Consider the following 21,377-nt stretch of genomic DNA (forward strand, 5'->3'; position numbering starts at 1 on the left):
GGTGTCATACAGCTATACAAAGAACACAATTATTAACTATATTATTAATGCAATGGATGTTGTTGCTTGTTTTACTATTGTGCATTGTTATGATACTGTGACGTCCTCCACCCTCGAATGTTTCCGCCATCTTGGTTTGGGGGTGTGACAATGACATTCTAGGGAAAAGACCATGTGGGTAGCCCATCGTAATTGTATGTATGTTATGTAGTATTTCGGGGAACTCACTAAGTTTTGTGCTTACAGTTTTATGGTTTAATGTTTTCAGGTCTTCTGGTTTGAGAGGGAAGAGCCCGACATGATCGCACAACATCCACCAGTGTTCCGCATTCTATGATTTGTTTTGTACTTTGATGACTTTTGATACATTTTCCTTATACTTTGATTGAGTTTTGGAATGAGCGAATGGTTGTTTTGGTTGACTTAAAGAAAAATTTTACTTAGTATTTTTTGGACGTTACATGTCAAGTTATATGACTAACATGGAACAACTGCGCGACAGAAAAGCTCAACCTTCTGTTATAGTGTTTTTCTTCCTTCTTGGCTTCTCTAGTTCTCCTCCTGTCCTCCATCAAATCTTGATTTTAGAAAACTAAAAGAATGAAAGTATGATTTCTGAAACGTAGAAACGCATCCAACAACCTTCTCTATTCTTCATTCTTCATTCTCCATTCTCTGATTCAATGATTCTCGATTATTAGGGGTGGCAAGACCTCATCTGAAATGGTATGCGTTTGACTGTTTTCCACTTTTGCAGTTTTGAGTTTTCTAATTTTCATTATCCGATTATCTTCTAGTTTTGAATTTTTCCTGTTTTCCATTATCTCCTCATTTGTGTTTGTGGTAATCTGGTAGATTAAGACATCATACTTTAGTGCGCCTTATCATATCTATTTGAAGAGCAAATTATTACCAAAGATTTCAAGTCAAAATGTCACATACATATAAAATAATATGTGACAAATGTTATTTTTTATTTTTTTATTTTAGTTGGACTAGACTTAATATTTTCACATACATAATCCACTTTATCCGAATGTCCGGCCATAAATTTTTGGTTTCTTTAGTGACCCAAACTACCTTGGTATTCTTTGATCATTGGGCCTAATCTAAAGCCCACTACCTACTTTAGGTGAAGCTCAATATATGAGCCCAATTAATTTCGTTTCGAACAAAACCGAATAGATTGGTATTTGATCAAGTGCAGTGGACGACGGCGACGATGGTGAAAGCGGTGGTCGGAGAAGAAATCCAGCTCAAATCCGTTGAAGACCGCCTCAGCCATTCCCGTCTCTCCTGCCAGGTGATCCTATCTTCTTATCAGGCATTGTCTATGTCTTGACTGACGCACACATATACACGTAATTTGTTAACAATTTTGTTGATTTTGACAGGTAGGGCTGGTGATTGGGAAGATAAGTACAAGTTTGGATAGAGGTTTTGTGTTCGATTTAGTTCCCACGCCATTAAACGATGCCGGAGAAGCAGCTTCTTGGATCATCGAGAGCAAAGATGATAATAACAACAAGAAGAAAGGAGGATCAAAATCCAAAACGCAATCGGATTCTTCTTCGTCTTTGTCCATTGATAAGGATTGGGTCGCTGAACATGCTCGTCAGGTTTGGTTCGATATCCTCAACTTAATACTTAGCTTTGAATTTGATCGGTTTCTTATTTTGGGCAGCTACAAGTATATAGTGATTGAAAACACAATGTTATGAATCACAGTGTTAGAACAATATGAGAAAGTTCACATGCATTTTGAAGAATGAAATGTAGATATACTAGATTGAATCAATTGTGAAACTAACAATTCAACTCAAGCATCTAACTACTAATATAAAGCAGCTAAAGATCCATGATTTACTTGGATTTTGCGAATTGGATGTATGCTTGAATTTTGCATTATACATGTTTTCATTTCTGTTATGAAATTGAGTGGTCTAAATCTGTTTATTGTACTAGAGCTTTTATGTTTGAGTTGCCTTTGGAATTGTGAACAGGTTTCAAGAATGTTAGTTGGTGGCATGAAGGTAGTTGGCATCTACATATGGATGAATGAAAGTTTGTTCAAGAATTCGACTTTAGTGCTCTGCCAGGTTTAATTTCATTCTATTAAAAACTAAACTTTGTGTCTACTCATGTTCTTTCCTTCAAGTCACAGTTCTTAGTATCTTTTTGACTTGATGAAGAAAGAACGACTTAACAGAGAAAGTCAGAGAAATGAGGATCTTTCCCATTAAGTTCTAACTGTTTACAAACTTTCCCTTAACTTGTAACATCTTTTTCTAAAATGTTTTTTACATGTCATTTATCGAGACAGTACTTGGTGGGATCATAGAAACAGGGCCTGTATGTATATGTTTGGTATGTATATATTGATGTAATTTCTATTGCAGACTGTTAAAGGAGTTGCAGATGCAGCACCGATAAGAGATATTGGTTGGGATGAGAGACTGCTTATTCACATAAGCTATAGTCCAAGCAGGTAACTGAAAATTTTAAAAACAGTTTGGGAAAAAAGATATGTTTTCTCCTTGAGATGAGTCCTCGTTATATCTAATTAGCAGCCTATAGTTGCAGATTCTTAAGGGTCGTTTCTTTTTTTTCCCATTAAGTCTTGTATGGATAAAGTAATTAAAGTGTTGTATACATGAGGTCTGTTTCTTTTCCAGACTGAATAAACCGTCTGAATGAGATTAATGACCACTTTACCTTTACATTCCAACAAACAATATTGATCAGTTTTAATGTGAGAGTAGTTGGGACTAGGGAAAAAGAAGGGCAAATAAGTAAAAGGGTTGTTGTCTGAATACATTAAGTCAGGGTTTTTTTTGGCTTAACCAATTAAGTTATTCTGTCCAGATCAAGTTAAATAGAAATGTTCAGATTAAGTGTTTAACTCATTAAGTCAAAAAGAAACAGCCTTGCCTATAAAAAAAATCTTACATATCCTAATATATGAAAGCTAAATATTTAAAAGTAATGATAATGGAAACATAGCATTTCTTGCTGATTTGATTTTATTCATATTATCTGGTGGAGAATGATTTGCAAATTGCAATTTTAAATCTGATAAACTAATAGTAACTTCATACATTCTTTTTTACACAATTATGAATGTATATAAACGAAGTTGTTGTATTGAGATTGTAGCATTCTAATGTTGGTTAGGTGGACATGTCGAAATTGCTCTTTGTCTTCAAATATAACCTCAAGCAGCCTACGCCCATGCGACTTCAAAATGGGAAGAGTTTTTTCCACTCTTCAGAAGTTTAGATGCATTTACAACTTTGATATAAGGTATGAATTTACAACTATTGTTTCATACAAAAAAATCAGTTTTGTGGCCTTGACTTCTTATCTGCCTCTCAAATCTGATTATATGGCCTTAAAAATTCGGTAAATCAGCATCAATATCAAATCTTTCAAACATTGCAAAACTGAGTAACTAGGTTTGGAGCACTTGCTTAGGGTCTGTTTCGTTGGATGGGGTCATTCATTCATTATACTCCAGGATCACGTTTGGTTGGCATGTAGGAATGAAATTAATTTCCATATGAACATTTTATATTATATGTAAATACATGTGTAGTATTAACTCTATTCTATATATTATCTAATTATAATTATAAAATTTTCTTCTCTTTAGTCTTATATTTGTGTGTTTTATTTTAATAATCCATGAATAACAAGAAGTTGTCTTTTCCCAGGTTTCCAATATTTCATGAGAGCATTTCAAATCCCAAAAAATTTGCTGGAATTCTTCGTGATGTAATATCAAGTCATGCTGAAGAACTGAAGGGGGCAAAGGCTTTGATTAATGGGAATTTGGTATGCATCTATCTGTTACTTACCATTCAAACTCAGCACCTCTGTTTTTGCCTATTAACACCTTACTATAGTTTGTTTGATCATTGATAGAATTCGGATGATTTTTTTGCATTCGCTACCATTTATATAATTTTTAAGGGTAAAATTGTCTTGTAGAAATAAATGAAAATATATTGCTTTATTTCTATTTCATGCATTTAGCCCAATAAAATATGGATGTCATGTGACCATAATTTTTTCTATATGTGAAGGTGAATGTGGATGAGCAATGTTCATTTGATGGTGTCCATGAAGTTGAATTTCTTATACCTTTCATGCAGCATACATCTTTTCAAGGTATCTATCTGACCTTCCCTAAGGCCTAATCACATTGTTGTGAAATTATTGTTAAAATATATGTCACTCTTGTTTTCTTAAGCATACAGTGAAGAGGAGGTTGTGGGTATTTTGGTCTTTACTGGTTCAGTCTGTTCTTATGCATACTCTAATTCCAAAGAATCCATTTCACAAGCTTTGGCTGATATAAAGGTATGAGAAAATCAAAATATCAATCTACTTACTTTTTACTTATTTTGGTTTTATTAAGGGTGTTGTTTGTTGTTTAGGGGGATATCGTTTCAAGCCTACATAGTAGATTAGATATCATCTGTGATGAGGCTGATGGACAATTGGATTCCGATTCTGTTGCAGATGTTGGTGGGGAGGTTTCAACTCAGACACCTATTCCGCACTTTCAATTGCAGTCATTAAGGTAAGCTAGTATAAATAAGTATGTTATGGTTTTATAAAAAGACCAAAATACCCTCGTTATATAGGCTCCCTAAGTGTGGTGTTGTTTTCTTAAATTGTTTTTTTAAACCTGATTTATCAGGAGATGACATAATGTTGGTTGATTAATATTGTTTTGTTTTGTTTAACTAAAACAGGAAAGGATGCAGTCTTTGTTTCCCTCGAAGAGTTTTTATCCCTTGGCTGGGTGACACGTATATATGTGACTACCTACAGCCTTCTGAAACACTTGAGGTTTTTCCTTTTTTTACGAATAAGCCCCCTTCCCTTTTCTTTTTTTTTTTAGTTCAAACAAAACAGGTACTAACTAAATAGTGGAATATTCTGTTTATTAGGTTGTGAAAGACCATTGTGTTGAATTGATGTCTATGGAAGCTCTAACCAACACATCCATGGTTTTGGAGCCAGAAGCAGAATCAGCAACTTCCATGAGATTCTCCACCAATTCCAATTCCTTCTGGGAAACAGCAATGCCAGTGTCCCCAGAATTGAGACCATTATCCTTGAACAACAGTGGTGACGAAGGCCCAGTTTCTGGGAAACAGTTAGAAAAATCCAGTAGTAATGTTAGCATCATAGCTGCACTGTTGGTTCTTTTTATCTCTGTTTTAGTAGGTCTTTTCCTTTTTGCTTTCAGGACATGACAGGGTTCAGGGTCAAATGTTTTTTCTTCTTCTTTTCTTGGTGTGAATTAGAGTTATTCTATTGTGTCATAATCTGAAATATTGTGTTGGTAGAGTCCAAGTATTAACAAAAATGCAGCGGATTATATTTATATGTAGACTATGTGCTATTTTAATGATCGGAAATCAAGCTTAGCTTTTTTGTTTGTTGAGAAGGGTATGTTTCTAGTTGCTCTGATTTTTTGGTAGAATGGAATCAGGGAGGGAATGGAATGGAATGAAAAAAAAAAAACATGTTGGTTTTGCTAATGCTAGATGGAATTAAATGGACCATTTATTGCGATTTCTTTCAATTTTGTTCATTCCTTAGTCATGGGGCGTATTTTTCCTTCCATCATGGGATCGAATGAAGAATTGTATATAACCCATCTTGTTTATGTAACCAATCATTATCATGGAATGTAATTACCCATTCCATTACCAGATTACCTTGCTCATACCATTCTCTTCCATCCAAAGTGTTTGTGTTGTAAGTTGTAACAAAAAAAATAGCATTTCAAAAGGCTTGAGCTATAATGTGTTTATTGAAGCATGTCATGTTCTATACACACACACACACACACACTAGTAGATTCCAGTGATTGAAATTTTGATAATGGACTTATCTTATATGTGAAGATATCACGATCTTACCAAACTAAATGGAAGTCAGAGTCTTGTCTAGAATCAAGTAGTTAGTTGTCTTTTAAGAACCTCATTCTCCTTCCTTAGTTTCATTACCTTCTGCTTCAGAGTTTCAACGTGCCTATTTGAACTCATTTCCTGTTTGTTTTCAGCTTCACCCAACTTTGTTCTGCTAATCAGTACTGCAACACACACACACACATTAACCAATGAAGAATATTAGTATTATCAGATTCAAAAGATCATCACAGCTGCAGATGTCATTATCGTATATGATCAAATGTGTGAAATAGCAACCTACGTTGATTGAAAGTACAATATTGTAACCTACGTTGCTATTCTTTTTGCACTTAGCCCTTATCGTATATGAAATATGAACATACATTCTTTTTCTAGACTCTGGAGCTTCCTGCTCAACCCGTTTTTCTCTTCCTGCTCCATCATAAGACAATCCTTCAAATCTTGTATCTCATATTGATCTAGGAACAGCAGAAACATCACACTTTTTAGTTTTTACGCGTTGTTTCTTTTTGACTTAATAAACTTAATGGGGGGCATGACTTGATCTGGTAAGCTATATATCAGTGTTTCTTTTACTAAATACATAAGGAATGACTTAATATAAAAGGAGAATTTTCTGTTAAGTCGACTTTTACAAATTTGCACTTAACTTGCATTTTTGCAAGTGTGTTGTTATTTTCTTAGATATTTTTAAACATAATTTATCCAAACAACACTTAATGGGAAAAAAAATGTAAATGTCAAGCTCACATGTCATTTCCACATCGGAATGGACTCGATCCAATCTTTTTGATAAAGCTTCAACATGGTTTCTATGTGCACCTAAATCTTGGTGGAGTTGATTAATGGTTGATTCGTTTGCTGTTTTCTGAGCTACGAAATCTCTGGTTTACAGTAAATTTATAAACATTCAAACGAGATCTCAATTTGGTTAAGAAAATAGTCTTTATGAGTGAAAACTCACTTGATTTGAACCTCTAGCTCTTTTATTCTCTTCTCATAATCATGCTTAAGCAGACTCATTGCATTTCTTAACTCCTGCGTGCAAAACCAAAGCTTAACTTTCAAGGTCAAAGAAATCAACTTTTCACTTAGAAACTTAAAGCTAAATGCAAGAAATAGCAACATACTTTTACAAAATGTTCTAAAACTGGATACCCCATAGCTATGATTGGGTAGATTTCTCAAAGCACTATGCTTAAAAAGACCTTGGCCCTTTACTTATGTAAGGCCAATAAATAGGGGACTTGCAACAGAATTGCATGCAATAACACATTGTTACACCTAACTATATTTCAAAATAACAGATGGTTATCAAATGCTCACTTACATTCTCTTTCCTGATATGTTCATCATTCACTCTCTTCAGTTCCTCTTTCAAGCTGCGACAGTTATTCCTACATTCAAGCTGTCTCATTGAATAAAAATTGTAAGATGCAAAAGAAGTTCAGAATTACAGTGGCCATTCTCACTTAAGCCTCAAATTATACTACAAGCAGAAGTTAACTGACTCTAGTACTTAAAATTGTTCACCTGATTAGCCAGTTTGTTGATGGATTCTGTATACAGCTTCATCACTCTCTCATTTTCTAAAAGGAGTAGATATTAGTCAAATAGGTCGTTTGCAAGTTCAAATCTAGACAAGTAACTTTTCAAATAGCACAAGAAAATTGCAATATACATGAGCTATAAACAATGGAAGCTCAAAGATCGATGGTGTTTAATAACAGATGGATAGAGTAATCTCACACCTCCTTAAAATACAATTGAGAAAATTAATGGCTCTTATGCCATTAGATTTTCATTTCGTTAGTTTTGAACTCCCCTTCAAATTTGGAGTATGGCATATCCCTCACGTAAAGTAGAATCACAATTTAAGTAACTTTTGTACGCCTAACAGAGTTCATATTTAGAAATAGAAAACGAAAACAAAAAGTAACATCCACAAACTTCCATTAAATTTCGTAAATTTGATGATTCATGATTGTAATCGAATAATTACCTTCTAATGTGCGGAGAATATAGTAAATCAAATGTGATGTTGCTTTTGATCATAATACACACCTGATTTGAGAGCGTTGGAGTTGAATTCAAGCGCTTCTCGCTTTTTGATTTCGGATTTGCAGCTTGATTGAAGAGATTGAATCTTAACGATTCCCTCGCTGAAATCCTACGTAACACGATGATGAAATTTAGGTTTTGATAAGCTGTGAATCGATTTGATCCGGGAAAAAAAAAAAGAGTACAAGGTGAAGATTAAACGTAGTAAGTACATTGTGTATCTCATCGAAATCGGATAGAAGTGATTCCAATGCTTCATCAGTTGCCGCCATCTTGAAACTACCTCCTCTTCTTCGGTTCTTCTTACCGTTTGGTTGGTTTTCAATTTTCAAAGAACCAGGGAAAAAAGGAGGGTAACGCAACGTTGGGTGTTAATTAAATGTATTTTGAACTGCTATTTTGGATTCATACTACACAGAGATGAGTTTTTTAATGGGATTTTGGATTCATAATACGGACGTATGCTGCAGGTTACGATTTCTTGGAGTTTTTATTAAATTACACATAAACAGTTTATGTAATATTATGCTAATTCAAAATATAATCAATATCACTGATCAAACACTTATTTGCAAAGAAAAAATTATAAATTTACAAATATAAAGTTTTGCAAGTAAATTTATAATTTTGTTTTAAAATAAATATACATATTGTTATTAATACCGAATTACTTTTTGTAAGTTTAGATATTTGATAGAGTAAATTATATGAATCGTTACGTGTAGAGTTGTAAGTGTGAAAAATAAATGTTAGTTTTTATTTTCAAAAATTAATTTGAATCATTCCTACGATTTGTTTAAAATACTGGTATATAAAAAAAAAACTATTTTGTCTTGAACTATTTTTTTTTATTTTCTCTATGTTTATTATTTTTAGATTAATAAAAAAAAGAAAAAAAAATATGTCCACCCTCCCCTTTTCTTTCCCAAATTTAGTTTTGGTCTCCATAACTTTTCAACTACGACCAAAAAATCACCACCACAGTATATTCATATCTAGAAACTTTGTAAAAAGTAAATCACATCAAACAAATTACAATTTAGAATTGTTTCTACCACCATTTTTTAAAATTTATAATTTTAGCCCTTTTATTTAAAATAGATTTTTATTTTTTTATTCTTCTCAGTTTAAAAAAATTACTTTTACTCCTGTTTATATATATATATATATATATATATATATATATATATATATATATATATATATATGTTTTTCATAAACCAATTTCTATTTTAACCTACAAATATTTTCTTTCAAGCCAATTATTTTAACTTTTTTTTTTCTAAGCCTAAACATCAATTTTTATTAAAACAAATTTATACTCACTACCTCCTTAGCCAAGTTTTAATGAAAAGAAAAAAAGAATTAAATTGGAGGTTTTAATTTAAACCATATCAACCCCACCATCTCTTCAATTTTCATCCAACATAAAGAAAAAAAATATATTTTATATGTCAAGTTGTTTTTGGCAGTCAAATCACCTCTAGAGCCCTAGACACACCCTATTCCATGCAAACCTACTATTAGCCTTCATGTGTATTTTTTTGTCCATACCCCATGCATCTACCTCAAGCTACCCCCTCCAATTTGCCTTTTCATACGAGATAATGAAGAAAGATCAGATAAATGATGATGGTGGTATTTTCTCATTTATACAGCAACAAAAGATAAAATGGGAAATGACATTACGAGTGATTGACATTTGCTCCTTTATCGTATGGGCAAGCAAAGAAGAAATAAAAAAGAAATAATGATCGATTGATATTCGGCAACAAGCAAGTGGAAGAATTGAGGAACAATACTCAAGATATCTTCTTATCTTCTAAATGATCACATCACAGAACATACTAAATAGAGATATATCATCCACGTTTTTATTTTTCTATACTGTGTGTTTTTATCTATTTTCATATATATTAAAAATACTTACTAGTAGTAAGTAGAAGTTTTTATCAAAAAAAGCTATAAACACAATGTTTTTATTATCATTTAAATAATGACGGGTTGAGAAGAGTAGTTTTAATTCAACGATCAACTGAATTATAATACAACTGTTTTTTTTAATAGGTTGTAATCTGTATTTTGTTGATGAATAATGTTTATACAAACGCATATGAAAGTTGTGAATAGTATTTTCACTTCAACGATCAAATGAACTATCAGGTACTATTATGTAAGTGTTTTTATTTTTTGTTTTATTTTATTATAAGTTGTAACTTATAGTGTGTGTTTCGTGTAGACGAATAATGTTCATACAAATGCATATGAAAGTTGTGAAGGGTATTTTCAAGTCAATGATCAAAAAAGTTATGAAATATTTTATATAAGCGTTTTTATTTTTAAAATTGTTTTTATAAGTTGTAATTACTAATGTGTGTTTTGTATAGACGAATAATGTTGATACAAACGTATATGAAGGCGACGGAAATGAAAACGAGAAAGAAAGTAGTTACTTCATGAATGACTCAAGTTTTCAAACCAATATGGTAAAAATTTAAGTTCATTAATATATATTTGTAGTAAGGATGTCATCTAGAAGATTGCTAGTTGTTGATTATTATATTATTTTTAGGTGTTCAATTCTCATAAAGACTTAATAGATTAGGTGCAACAAACAGGGTGTTCTCTTAGTTATGTTATCAACATAAAAAATTCTAAACATGATTTTAATGTTTCATTTAAATGTGATTGTGGTGGTATATACACAAATATGAAAATCCCCACAAAACACACTAACACAAAAAATTGTCCATTCTCATTAGAAGGAAAGTTTTCTCCGGTAAATGAATGTTGGACGTTAAAGATGAAATGTGAAACACATAATCATGAACCAACATTACATTTGGAAGGTCATCCGTTTGCAAGACGACTAACGGAAAATGAAGCTCAATCAGTTCAATATTTGTTAAAAAAACGTGAAACCAATATATATATATATATATATATATATATATATATATATATATATATATATATATATATATATATATATATATATATATTATCCAGGTTAAAGAAGTAAAATGTGAATAATATATCTACTCTTCAAACTATATACAACGCAGACCAAAAAATTCGGAGGATGTAGAGTGCAGGTAAGACTAAAATGCAAGACTAAAATGCAAGTTCTGATGTTATGGCTGAAAGATAATGGCCATATTTATGAGAGTTGTGCAAATACATTAAAGAGAAAGATTTGTTTTTTGCCCACCCACTTTCAGTTAAATTATGGCATGGATTTCCACACGTAGTGTTGATGGACACAACATATAAAACAAATAGGTATGATATGCCTCTACTAGAGATTGTTGGTGTAACTCCAACAAATATGACATTTGCAATAGCATTTGTTTATATGCATAAGGAAAGGGAATGCAACTATTGGGCATTAAATTGTCTAAAATCGATTATGGACAAATGTTTGGCACCACGTGTTATTGTAACAAATAGGGAAACGACTCTCATTAAAGCAGACAATATTGTGTTTTCGGAGGCTAAATGTTTACTTTGTAGATGGCATATATATACAAGTATTATGAAGAAATGGAAACAAACTTTAAGTTTGAAGAAATTTTATGATGTTTTTTACATATTGTGGACTATATTCAGAAGTGCTATATGTCCAAATGGTCCTGCCCTCCGGTATTTTATGTCTGGCCCCTGTCTGTAAATAGTGGGTGAAGAGTATTGTTTAACGTTTATATAATAGTAATAATAGCTAGACTATTATTAGTCTCAGTGAATATTAGACTAAACCATAGTGGTAATGATACTAGGTTTTGTCGGAGGAAATTGTTTTAAGAGTAACGAAGTGTTGTCCAAGTTCGGAATCACCACCTTAACAAGTGAGTACATAGTTACTTTCATCTTACACATAGATATGAAGTATTTTATATAAATTACGTGCTACGTGTGCATATTATCTGTATACTTGCTATCTATGCTGGATGAACGATTTTATACATGTTTTAAATGATTTAAATTGTATATGTATTTTATATCTACAAAATGTGTTGGGTAAAACATGGGTAGATGTAATAGTTGCTGTGTGACAAAATAAAATAATGAGAGGCCTTGTTATAGATGTTATTGATGATCTAGTCATCTAGCGGAGTATAGATGACGACCACAGACTATTCTAGACAGTCCAATGTAACGCTAGCAGGCTCGCAACCTGTAGGTGTTTATTTGAACTGTGTGCTCACCAACAGTACTCCATCCCCCGCATGGTTGCCTTATTTGACATGAATTGCTGAGGAACCCCCAAAGCATGTGTTGTCGCCCCGATGAAAATCCTTAGACTAGGTCCCTTATGTTAGATGTTTTAGGGACGTAAAGTGAGGATAACGGGAACGGGTAATCGGGTTTGTTTGGTTGATGAAAATAATAAACTTATTTATTGTGGGTTGAAAACCCTATGTGCTCACCAGGCTCCCAAGCCTGACCCACTCAGTTTCTTGTATTACAGGTAGTGGCGTACGAGCATAGATATGATGTTTGGGATGAGAGATTACAGATATAGGCCTGTAGATATGAATAAATGTAGTAAGGCTTATATTGTACTGTTTATGCTTTTGATCTGTATCGAACAAGACATCCTGAGGTTTTAATGAAATACATTTCTTTGGAAATGCTTTGATAAATCTTTATCATATTTTATTTTGGGAACAAATTCTGCAACACTTTTATTTAAAATGTTACTCTGATTTTCAAACAAAGCATAAACAAAATTGGTCTTTTCTGGCCGTGAAAATGGGGATGTCACACAGAGATCCCCCACCGAGATCAGGAGCTTCCTGGGATTGGCCGGCTACTACCGGAGGTTTATCAGAGATTTCTCTAAGATTGTCGTTCCCCTCACCAGGTTGACTCGGAAGGGCGTTACTTTTACTTGGGGTCCCGAGCAGCAGACCTCATTTGAGACTCTTCGCCAGAGGTTGTGCGAAGCCCCGGTGTTAGCCCTTCCCGAGGGAATGTAGGACTTTGTGGTTTATTGTGATGCATCTATATACGGGATGGGTGCGGTGCTAATGCAGAGAGGACACGTGATAGTATACACATCAAGGCAGTTGAAGCCTCATGAGACGAGATATCCCACCCACGATCTAGAGTTGGGGGCGGTGGTGTTCGCCCTCAAGATCTGGCACCACTACTTGTATGGGGTTCGGGGTATCATATACACGGACCACAAGAGCCTGAAGTATCTCATGGATCAGCCAACCTAAATATGAGACAGAGGAGATGGTTTGATGTGGTGAAAGACTATGACTGCGAGATCCTGTATCATCCGGGAAAGGCTAATGTGGTAGCCGACGCCCTAAGCCGCAAATCAGAGAGCGCTCCGATACGAGATATGTGTATGAGGATGACGGTGACGATTCCAGTCTTAGATACCATCTGAGAGGCCCAAGCGGAGGCTGTGAGACCAGATAACCGCAAGAGGGAGTGGGTGATTGGACAGGTGTCCGAGTTGGTGACGGATAGCCGATGACTTATGACTTTCTGAGGGCGGATTTGGGTGCCCTTTACGGGCGGAGCTCGGCGTATACTGATGGAGGAGGCGCATAGATTGAGGTTCTCAATCCATCCCGGGGCCATTAAGATGTATTTAGACCTGAAGAGAGACTATTGGTGGCCTTGTATGAAGAGGGATGTTGCTTGGATAGTTGAGAGGTGCTTGACCTGCCACCGGGTCAAGGCAGAGCACCAAAGACCACATGGCCCATTGCAGCCTTTAGAGATTCCCCAGTGGAAGTGGGAGCAGATCTCGATGGACTTTATCACCAAGCTACCGAAGACTGCACGTGGAGTTGACGCGATTTGGGTGGTTGTGGATCGACTGACGAAGAGTGCTCACTTCCTTTCTATTAGTGAGAGCTCTTCTGCGGAGAGATTGGCAGAGATTTATGTGAGGGAGGTGGTAGCTCGGCATGGAGTGCCGACCTCGATAGTGTCAGATCGAGACGTGCGTTTTACTTCCAGATTCTGGAAGAAGTTTCATGAGGAGTTGGGTACCCGGTTACACTTCAGTACTGCGTACCATCCGCAGACAGACGGGCAGAGCGAGCGAACGATTTAGACGCTGGAAGACATGCTGCGTGCATGTGTTAATGATTTCGGAGGAAGTTGGGACATTTACTTACCCTTGGCTGAGTTTTCTTACAACAACAGTCACCATTCCAACATTGGTATGCCTCCATTCGAGCTCCTTTATGGGAGAAGGTGTCGGACTCCTATCTGTTGGGGAGAGCTGGGACAGCGAGTGATGGGTAGCACTGAGATAGTGCTCAAGACGACCGAGCAGATTCAGCAGGTCAGGCAGAGGTTACTGACGGCCCATTGTAACGCCCGCGTTTCGGGGCTAAGCATTATTAGATGATGTAATGGTCTAGGTCAACTATTTTAACTCTTTTTTTAGTAATAAAGATGAATTATTTGAATATTATGTGCTTTATACTTAATTATAAAGGTATAATAAATAAAGAATAAAAATAAGCGTCAAAATTAAAGTGTGAGATAAACCCGATATCTTTACATAAAGTTGAAGTGGTCGAAACAAGGATTCCAGATATATAATGAACGCCGAAATCTGAGTTATAACGAAGAAGTTATGGCCTGTCGAAGTTTCGCGGCAAAACCGACACGACACCGGGAAACGTAAAAAGTGAATTTACGATATAGGAATTTTTGGCCTTATTAATCTAAACGAAAGTCATAGAATATGTTAAACCGAGAACTTCCATAAAAAGAACGCCCAAATCTGACTTCGTATGAGGAAGTTATGAATTTTCTAAGATTTGGCTTAGCAGCGCACATCCCGAAACTCGAATTTTAGATCGAGCGGTTTTTGGACTACGCGACCTAAATAAGAATTGAAGATCTCATTAATAGGAATTCAACGATAAAAATACAGACGAAAACGGAGTCCGTATGTAGAAGTTATGAATTTTACGTAGTCATTTAACAGTATAATATTCTCATACTGTTAAATTTAAGATCGGTCGAGAATTAGCCGATGGAGTCAAAATGAAAGTTGTAGATTTTATTTTTACCTACGCGTGGATATAAAGAACGTCACAAACGGAGCTCGTATGCGAAAGTTATGAATTTTTGAAAATCGGCTGATTTACACCCTGTGTGCGATGCCACGTGTCAACACCAGGCTGTAGCCAGCTGGCTCACGACGTGAATCGGCCCAGACAGCCTATAAAAAGAGGTGTAAATCACCCCCAAAACACACACCTTTCATACCCTTTCTCTCCCATTACCCCCAAAACCTCTCTTCCATTCCCTAGTACTTCCTAAGTGCTAGAAGCGAGTCCCGGAGAGCCCGAAGGCTCCAAGAAAAAGAGTTTTTCGGTTTGAAACTCTGCCCGCGCGAAGCCCGGTTTTCAAGCAAACTTCGCGGTTTCGTCAAAGAAGATTATTTTTAGAAGCGAAGTGCTGTCCGAATCACTCCTTATCAGGTGAGTGCATAGTCACTTTCATCTTACACATAGATATGAAGTATTTTATATAAATTATGTGCTATGTGTATATATATGTTATCTGTTTACCTGATATGTTTTCTGGATGAAAGATCTATACTTCTTTCTTTCAGATCTGAAACTTTTTCTTTCAAATCTACACATTCTCATCTCAGATCTAAAATTTTTCTTCAGATCTAAACTGTATACTTTGAGATCTATGTTGGATGAAAGATCTGAACTTCTTTCCTTCAGATCTGAACTTTTTCTTCAGATCTAGACCGTATATATATTTTTTGCTTTGAAAGTTATGCTGGATGAAAGATGTAAGCATTATTTGTCAGATCTTGACTGTATAAATATTTTATGCTTTGAAAGTTATGTTGGATGAAGGATGTAAACATTGTTTTTCAGATCTGGACTATATATGTATTTTATGCTTTAAAAGTTATGCTGGATAAAAGATGTAAGCTTTATTTTACAGATCTGGACCATGTATGTATTTTATATCTACAAATATGTTAGGTAAAACATGGGTAGATGAAATAGTTGGTGTGTGATGAAAGATGAGTTAGAGGATGAGATAAAAGGTAATATAGATTATGAGATGAGGGTGAGAGGTGAGAGGTGAAAAATGAGAGAAACCTTTACCCAAACGATGGCCCCGTCATCTAGCAGAGTACGGATGACAACCATGGACTATTCTAGACAGTCTGTGGAACACTAGCAGGCTCGCTACCTGTAGGTGTTGTGAACGATATGTTCACCCGGTGTACTCTAAAAACCCATTGACATTTATTGCAGGTGGACTCCCGCAATTAATACTGTCGATAAATGAGAGCTATGGACTTAGCACCCGTTAGATGAACCCTGACAGCTATGGATTTAGTGTCTGTTGTATAAACCTTGGCGACGATGGACTTCATGCTTATTCCTTAGGAAAACCCTTAGGAATGAGTGATAGATGATCCTTAGGGTAGATCCCTAGGAATTAAAGAAGATAATGGGGATGGGTAATTGGGTTAATTGTTTGATGATAAAACATAATAACTTTGTTATTGTGGGTTGAAAACCCTATGTACTCACCAGGTTTCCCAACCCGACCCACTCAGTTTATTTGTACCATAGGTGTCAATATAAAGCTACACTTCACTGAGGGATTAAAGCGATGTAGATCACTAGTGTAAATGAATGTAAGTTCTGTTTATGCTTATGTTTCTGTATTGACGTTGACATCCCAAGGTTTTAAAAGGAATAAAATACATTTCTTCGGAAGTGCTTTGATAACATATTTATCATGTTTTTCTGGGAAAAAAATTCCGCAACACTTTTATTAAGAAGTTTACTTTGATTTTTTTTTATTAAAAAACATAAACTAAATCGCTCTTTTCTGGCCGTAAAAATGGGGATGTCACAGCCCAGAGTCGCTAGAAGAGTTACGCAGACAGGCGACGATCCAAGCTCGAGTTTCAGGTTGGAGATTTTTTCCTTCTGAAGGTATCCCCTTGGAAAGGGGTGATCCGATTCAGGAAACGGGGCAAGCTTGGGCCCCGATACATCGGTCCTTTTAGGGTGACCACCAGAGTGGGTAGGGTAGCGTATCGTTTAGAGCTACATGCGGAGTTGAGTCAGATCCATAACACCTTCCACGTGTCCCAGTTGAGGAAGTGTGTAGCCGACGAAACGACAGTGGTACCACTGGAGGACATTCAGGTAGATGCGAGCCTGAATTATATTGAGAGGCCAACCGCGATCTTGGATCGAAAGGTGAAGGTTCTGAGGAACAAGGAAGTGCCCCTGGTTCAGGTCTAGTGGCAGCATCGGAGAGGGTCCGATTTGACTTGGGAGCCGGAGTCAGAGATGCGGGAGCAACATCCAGAGTTATTTGCGGAGCATGACTTCGACGAGTCCGAGAGTAGACTCGCCGAGTAGGCGCTGTGAGTGAAAACCCTAGATCCCCGGGTTTGGGACCTATTTAAAGGCACTTATAGCCTCCTTATGCGGACACACTTCACAGAGAGAGACCCTAAACCTGCCTATTCGTTGTGTAGAGAGAGAGAGAGAGAGAGAGAGAGAGAGAGACCAAATTGAGCATTCTTGTGCATTTTTGGAGGAGGATTTGAGGAGCTTTGTGGATATCATCAAGGAGAGGCGGTGGATCTAGTATTTGTTGGGTTATGAGCATTCTAACACTCCTAAGTGTACATGCAACCCTAAATACCTTGGATCTATGTTTTCTCTATTATACATACAATTATGAACATCCAAGGTATTATCCTAATCTAGCATACAAAATAATAAATATAACAAGATAGAATACATACCTCTTTGATGTAGAATGTCTTCATGAAGCTTGAGTGCCTAGTGCCCCAAGTGTGACACCTCAAATGGTTCACACAACACCAAATACACTTGGAATAACTTGAGAGAAACTTGAACACTCCTTGAAATCGTCTAGCCCTCACACTCACACATTAGTGCACGATTTCTTGAGCCATGGGATTCTTTTATATGGTGGCTATTAGGGTTACACCATGTAACTCATAACTTTACCCATTCCTTATGCTCCATGGATTTTAACCTCCATGGAGTATCCATGGGTCACCCCATGGACTTAGTCCAACATAAGGAATCTTGGATCACAAGCCCACATATATAAGAATGAATGATTTACACAATCAACCCATATATTTAATTAGTCTCCTTTTGATCACTTAATTAATTCCAAATTAATTCTTGATCAATACTAATTAAATAACCTTATTAATATATTAGAACTTATAATATATTAACCAACCTTAAGTGTTATTTCTCTCATTATAGTCTATCCAAATGCATGATGCCATGCAACCCAAATGGACCATGCCGGGTCGGGTCAAGTCTTACCAATTATAGTTATGGACTTAGACATTAATCCAACAGTCTCCCACTTGGATAAGTCTAAAACTATTATTGCGTATGACTTCAGGAACCGATCAGCAATCGTAGCTCTCAAAAGCTTCTGTCGAACTCTGACCTTGTCGATGAACTCTGACCTTTGTCAATGACTTGTCCATTAGATAAGGGATCATATATTCCTCCATTCTAGATATCATATGGACTGAGACATGGATTATCAATCATTCTCTCTGTCTATTTGTTGTTTCTCGATTTCCGATTCATGATGACTGACTGATTGAACAAATCAAATCAGTCCTGGCTTGGCCAAGCACTCACATGTATCATCTTTAAATCATCGAGGGGCCCACAGATATCGCTTTTATCCCGAAGGTAAAAGGAATGGATAAACTTCGACTCATATGGCTTGTTCTACTACTTGTTGAATCATACACAAAGGCACGTTTTATAACATCGAGTTACCAATGCGTTTTCATGCAATCAATGTATAACCAACTCATAGTAACAACTCATATCTCTAGGTTTGAAGAATATAAGATATTATCGTCTCATGATCACTCGTGATAAAATCCATGAAGTGATTCAAATGAGCGCGGGTTGAATCCAATACTCAGAACTTATGAGCACTCATGAGTGTTGTAGCACCACTTTGTCCACCAACTTGGACCTCTACAAACCAACCCATGACAGTCTTGATTCATATCTACTTCCAACATATGACCGACTGTGGATGGTTTGAATAACTTAATCATTCAGGAATAGCGACTTAGTTATTCTGGAAGTCAAAACATGCAAAGTGAAACACAAGAATAAATGAATCAAATATGGTATCAAACCCTATGAATATAAATAAACACTTTTATTTATCACCATACTGATTACTCATTATTCATTGTTTCGGTTTTATCAACTTTATACTTGAATTTAAAACAATAGTTGTCCCATGCTCCAAGCATGTACACTATGTTTTCTAAACACTAGTCATGCCATACACCAAGTATGCATACTATGTTTGTCTATGATCTTTACTTTGTAAAATAGATCAATTGAACATCACTCCAATGATCCTCTTTTCACAGTCCCAAATCCTCACTACAAATGCAAGAATTCCAAATTCATGCCATTTACTGAAATCTGTTAGATTCTAAACTTATATGCATTGATCCTCTTAATGATTATGCACGAAGTCAGAAAGACTTGACAACAATCATTACAGAGCATTCCAAAGGAGATCAGCTCCTTGGAAACATCCTTCTTTCATTAAGTTTCCTAATCTTACACAGATTGACTAATTTCTAACTTTGAAACATTTCCGTATTCCATTTTGACTATCACTTCTGAACAAGAGTTGCCTCCTTACAGATTATGTCAATATGGTCCTTCCAGAATTAACATTATACTTCCAACTGTCCTTGAGCAACCAATCTTTGGTAAACCTTAGATTGTCCTCGACAATTGCTTAATCATTTTAGTCATATCCAATTCTAGACCTTTTCCCTTCATAATGCCCCAGGCATTTGGAAAATTTTAGAAAGGATGAATATAGCGCATGTAATCGATCCTATATCCGAAGCATATGGGACACGATTCATGATGTCTCACATAAAGACTAAACCAGTCTTTTGCTATAATATTTCCATTTCAATTTGTCAAGTTCTCAAAATTCAGATTATGAAAAGGGATGCCGTAATCATAATCGAATTTTAGAACGCAAATAATGGACCCATATATAGAATTTCCTTATGTTGAGCCATTCCAACATGAAATTCATATATATATCCTTGATTAAATACGATTAAAATCTCAATCTAAGCTTTTAGAATTGAAATGAAGTATAATTTCCTCTCCCTTAATTATAGCAAAACAACTTTTTCAACCCCTGCAACCTCACGAATTGAAACTTTTGTTTTCTATAATTAACATTGCTAACTTGCAACCTTTGTCATAATTATCATGCTCCCACTAACATGATGATTATTAGCATAACACTTATGCTTCCACTAGCTTTGACATGTACTCAAAAATCAGCTGACTTTCTTACCAAAGTTCAGATTTCTGATACTAGATTGTTTTGATAAAATTTTATCAAAATCATACACCTCTCTTAGATAGCTCACATGTGTGTCTAAACAATTTTAGAACTATGAAAAGGGATGCCGTAATCATAGTCTCAATTGTTTAGACCTTTGCCACTTCTCACAAGTCCATGTTAGTGTGCCGGTAAACCACACACGCTCCACTAATGACTTTGAGAATGCAAATATCAGAATTGCTATCTAGCTAAAATCTACTTAGTGAAAGTGTTTCCTCACCATCATTTTCATGAATCGGAGAGAAACCTTATGACACTTAGATTTAATAGTGTATGTGTTCTTATCCATGTGAATTTGTCAAAACCATAATCACAAGACAAGGTTAGTGACAAATCCAAACTCATATTGATTAAACTTGTGCAATCTTAAATTCTTGCCATTTGGCAGCTCAGGTGCCTGCCATTGCTTCCAAGTAGTTGTGCAACCAATTGAGAACTCTCAGAACTCCTATGCAAAGCCAACTTGAATAGGCACAAAAATTTTAACACGATAGGTTATAAACCTCAAGTCGTGTGCTAGTGAAGGACTTTAGGTTTTATTCTTGATTAAGTCTTGAAACTTTCAAGAGCTTTAAGACTCCCACTGTCCTCTTGACATATAAGACTCCCTTGTCAAATATTCAAGAGATAGTGCGGATTCTTTATCAAGACTAACACTTTACACAATTGGCCTAAGTTGGTCTCTGTTTTATCCAAAACATCACAACTTACCAATTTCAAATGTACAAGAGTAGATAACCTTTTACTCTTACATTTGACTAGTGTTAACAAACCCTCTTTAAGATATGTCACTCAAGTTACAATCTTGGAGTATGACTCTAAGAATTGTTTTGGAATGAAGTATGACTCATCTTCCTGATCTAACCATTTCAACAATTCATGACTCCTCTTCTTAGTCATAAGAATACA

General features: G+C 35.5%; 2 protein-coding genes across 2 annotated transcripts; one reads left to right on the plus strand and one right to left on the minus strand.

Annotated features, from left to right (window-relative positions):
- Positions 1-1,177: 1,177 nt before the first annotated feature.
- LOC145125883 (oxidoreductase, zinc-binding dehydrogenase family protein) lies at positions 1,178-5,461 on the plus strand. The gene is made up of 11 exons (XM_079061293.1): positions 1,178-1,303; positions 1,395-1,619; positions 2,004-2,099; positions 2,400-2,488; positions 3,175-3,303; positions 3,714-3,834; positions 4,086-4,170; positions 4,253-4,362; positions 4,440-4,585; positions 4,761-4,857; positions 4,959-5,461. The coding sequence occupies exons 1-11, from the start codon at positions 1,223-1,225 to the stop codon at positions 5,265-5,267; spliced, it is 1,488 nt and encodes a 495-aa protein (XP_078917419.1). The 5' UTR covers positions 1,178-1,222; the 3' UTR covers positions 5,268-5,461.
- A 325-nt stretch (positions 5,462-5,786) lies between these two features.
- On the minus strand, positions 5,787-8,431 carry LOC145125647 (4/1 protein short form protein). Its single transcript, XM_079061074.1, has 8 exons — positions 8,225-8,431; positions 8,016-8,121; positions 7,485-7,540; positions 7,282-7,359; positions 6,916-6,989; positions 6,702-6,835; positions 6,314-6,409; positions 5,787-6,112 (listed from the first exon to the last, which is right to left on the minus strand). Exons 1-8 carry the CDS (start codon positions 8,282-8,284, stop codon positions 5,973-5,975), a joined length of 744 nt encoding a protein of 247 aa, XP_078917200.1. The 5' UTR covers positions 8,285-8,431; the 3' UTR covers positions 5,787-5,972.
- Positions 8,432-21,377: the final 12,946 nt, after the last annotated feature.

Source organism: Lactuca virosa, chromosome 7 (assembly GCF_052849685.1).
Source record: "Lactuca virosa cultivar CGN04683 chromosome 7, Lactuca_virosa_CGN04683_v6, whole genome shotgun sequence".
NCBI lineage: Eukaryota > Viridiplantae > Streptophyta > Magnoliopsida > Asterales > Asteraceae > Lactuca > Lactuca virosa.

What these genes read in the sequence shown, in the direction of transcription:
- LOC145125883 (XM_079061293.1), top strand. Translation starts at nt 1,223, where the DNA reads ATGGTGAAAGCGGTGGTCGGAGAAGAAATCCAGCTCAAATCCGTTGAA. An exon ending in CGACTTTAGTGCTCTGCCAG is followed by an intron (nt 2,100 to 2,399) that starts GTTTAATTTCAT and finishes TTTCTATTGCAG; the next exon opens with ACTGTTAAAGGAGTTGCAGA. An exon ending in AGCCTTCTGAAACACTTGAG is followed by an intron (nt 4,858 to 4,958) that starts GTTTTTCCTTTT and finishes TCTGTTTATTAG; the next exon opens with GTTGTGAAAGACCATTGTGT.
- LOC145125647 (XM_079061074.1), bottom strand. Translation starts at nt 8,284, where the DNA reads ATGGCGGCAACTGATGAAGCATTGGAATCACTTCTATCCGATTTCGAT. An exon ending in TCAACAAACTGGCTAATCAG is followed by an intron (nt 7,360 to 7,484) that starts GTGAACAATTTT and finishes TCAATGAGACAG; the next exon opens with CTTGAATGTAGGAATAACTG. An exon ending in GAGCTAGAGGTTCAAATCAA is followed by an intron (nt 6,836 to 6,915) that starts GTGAGTTTTCAC and finishes ACTGTAAACCAG; the next exon opens with AGATTTCGTAGCTCAGAAAA.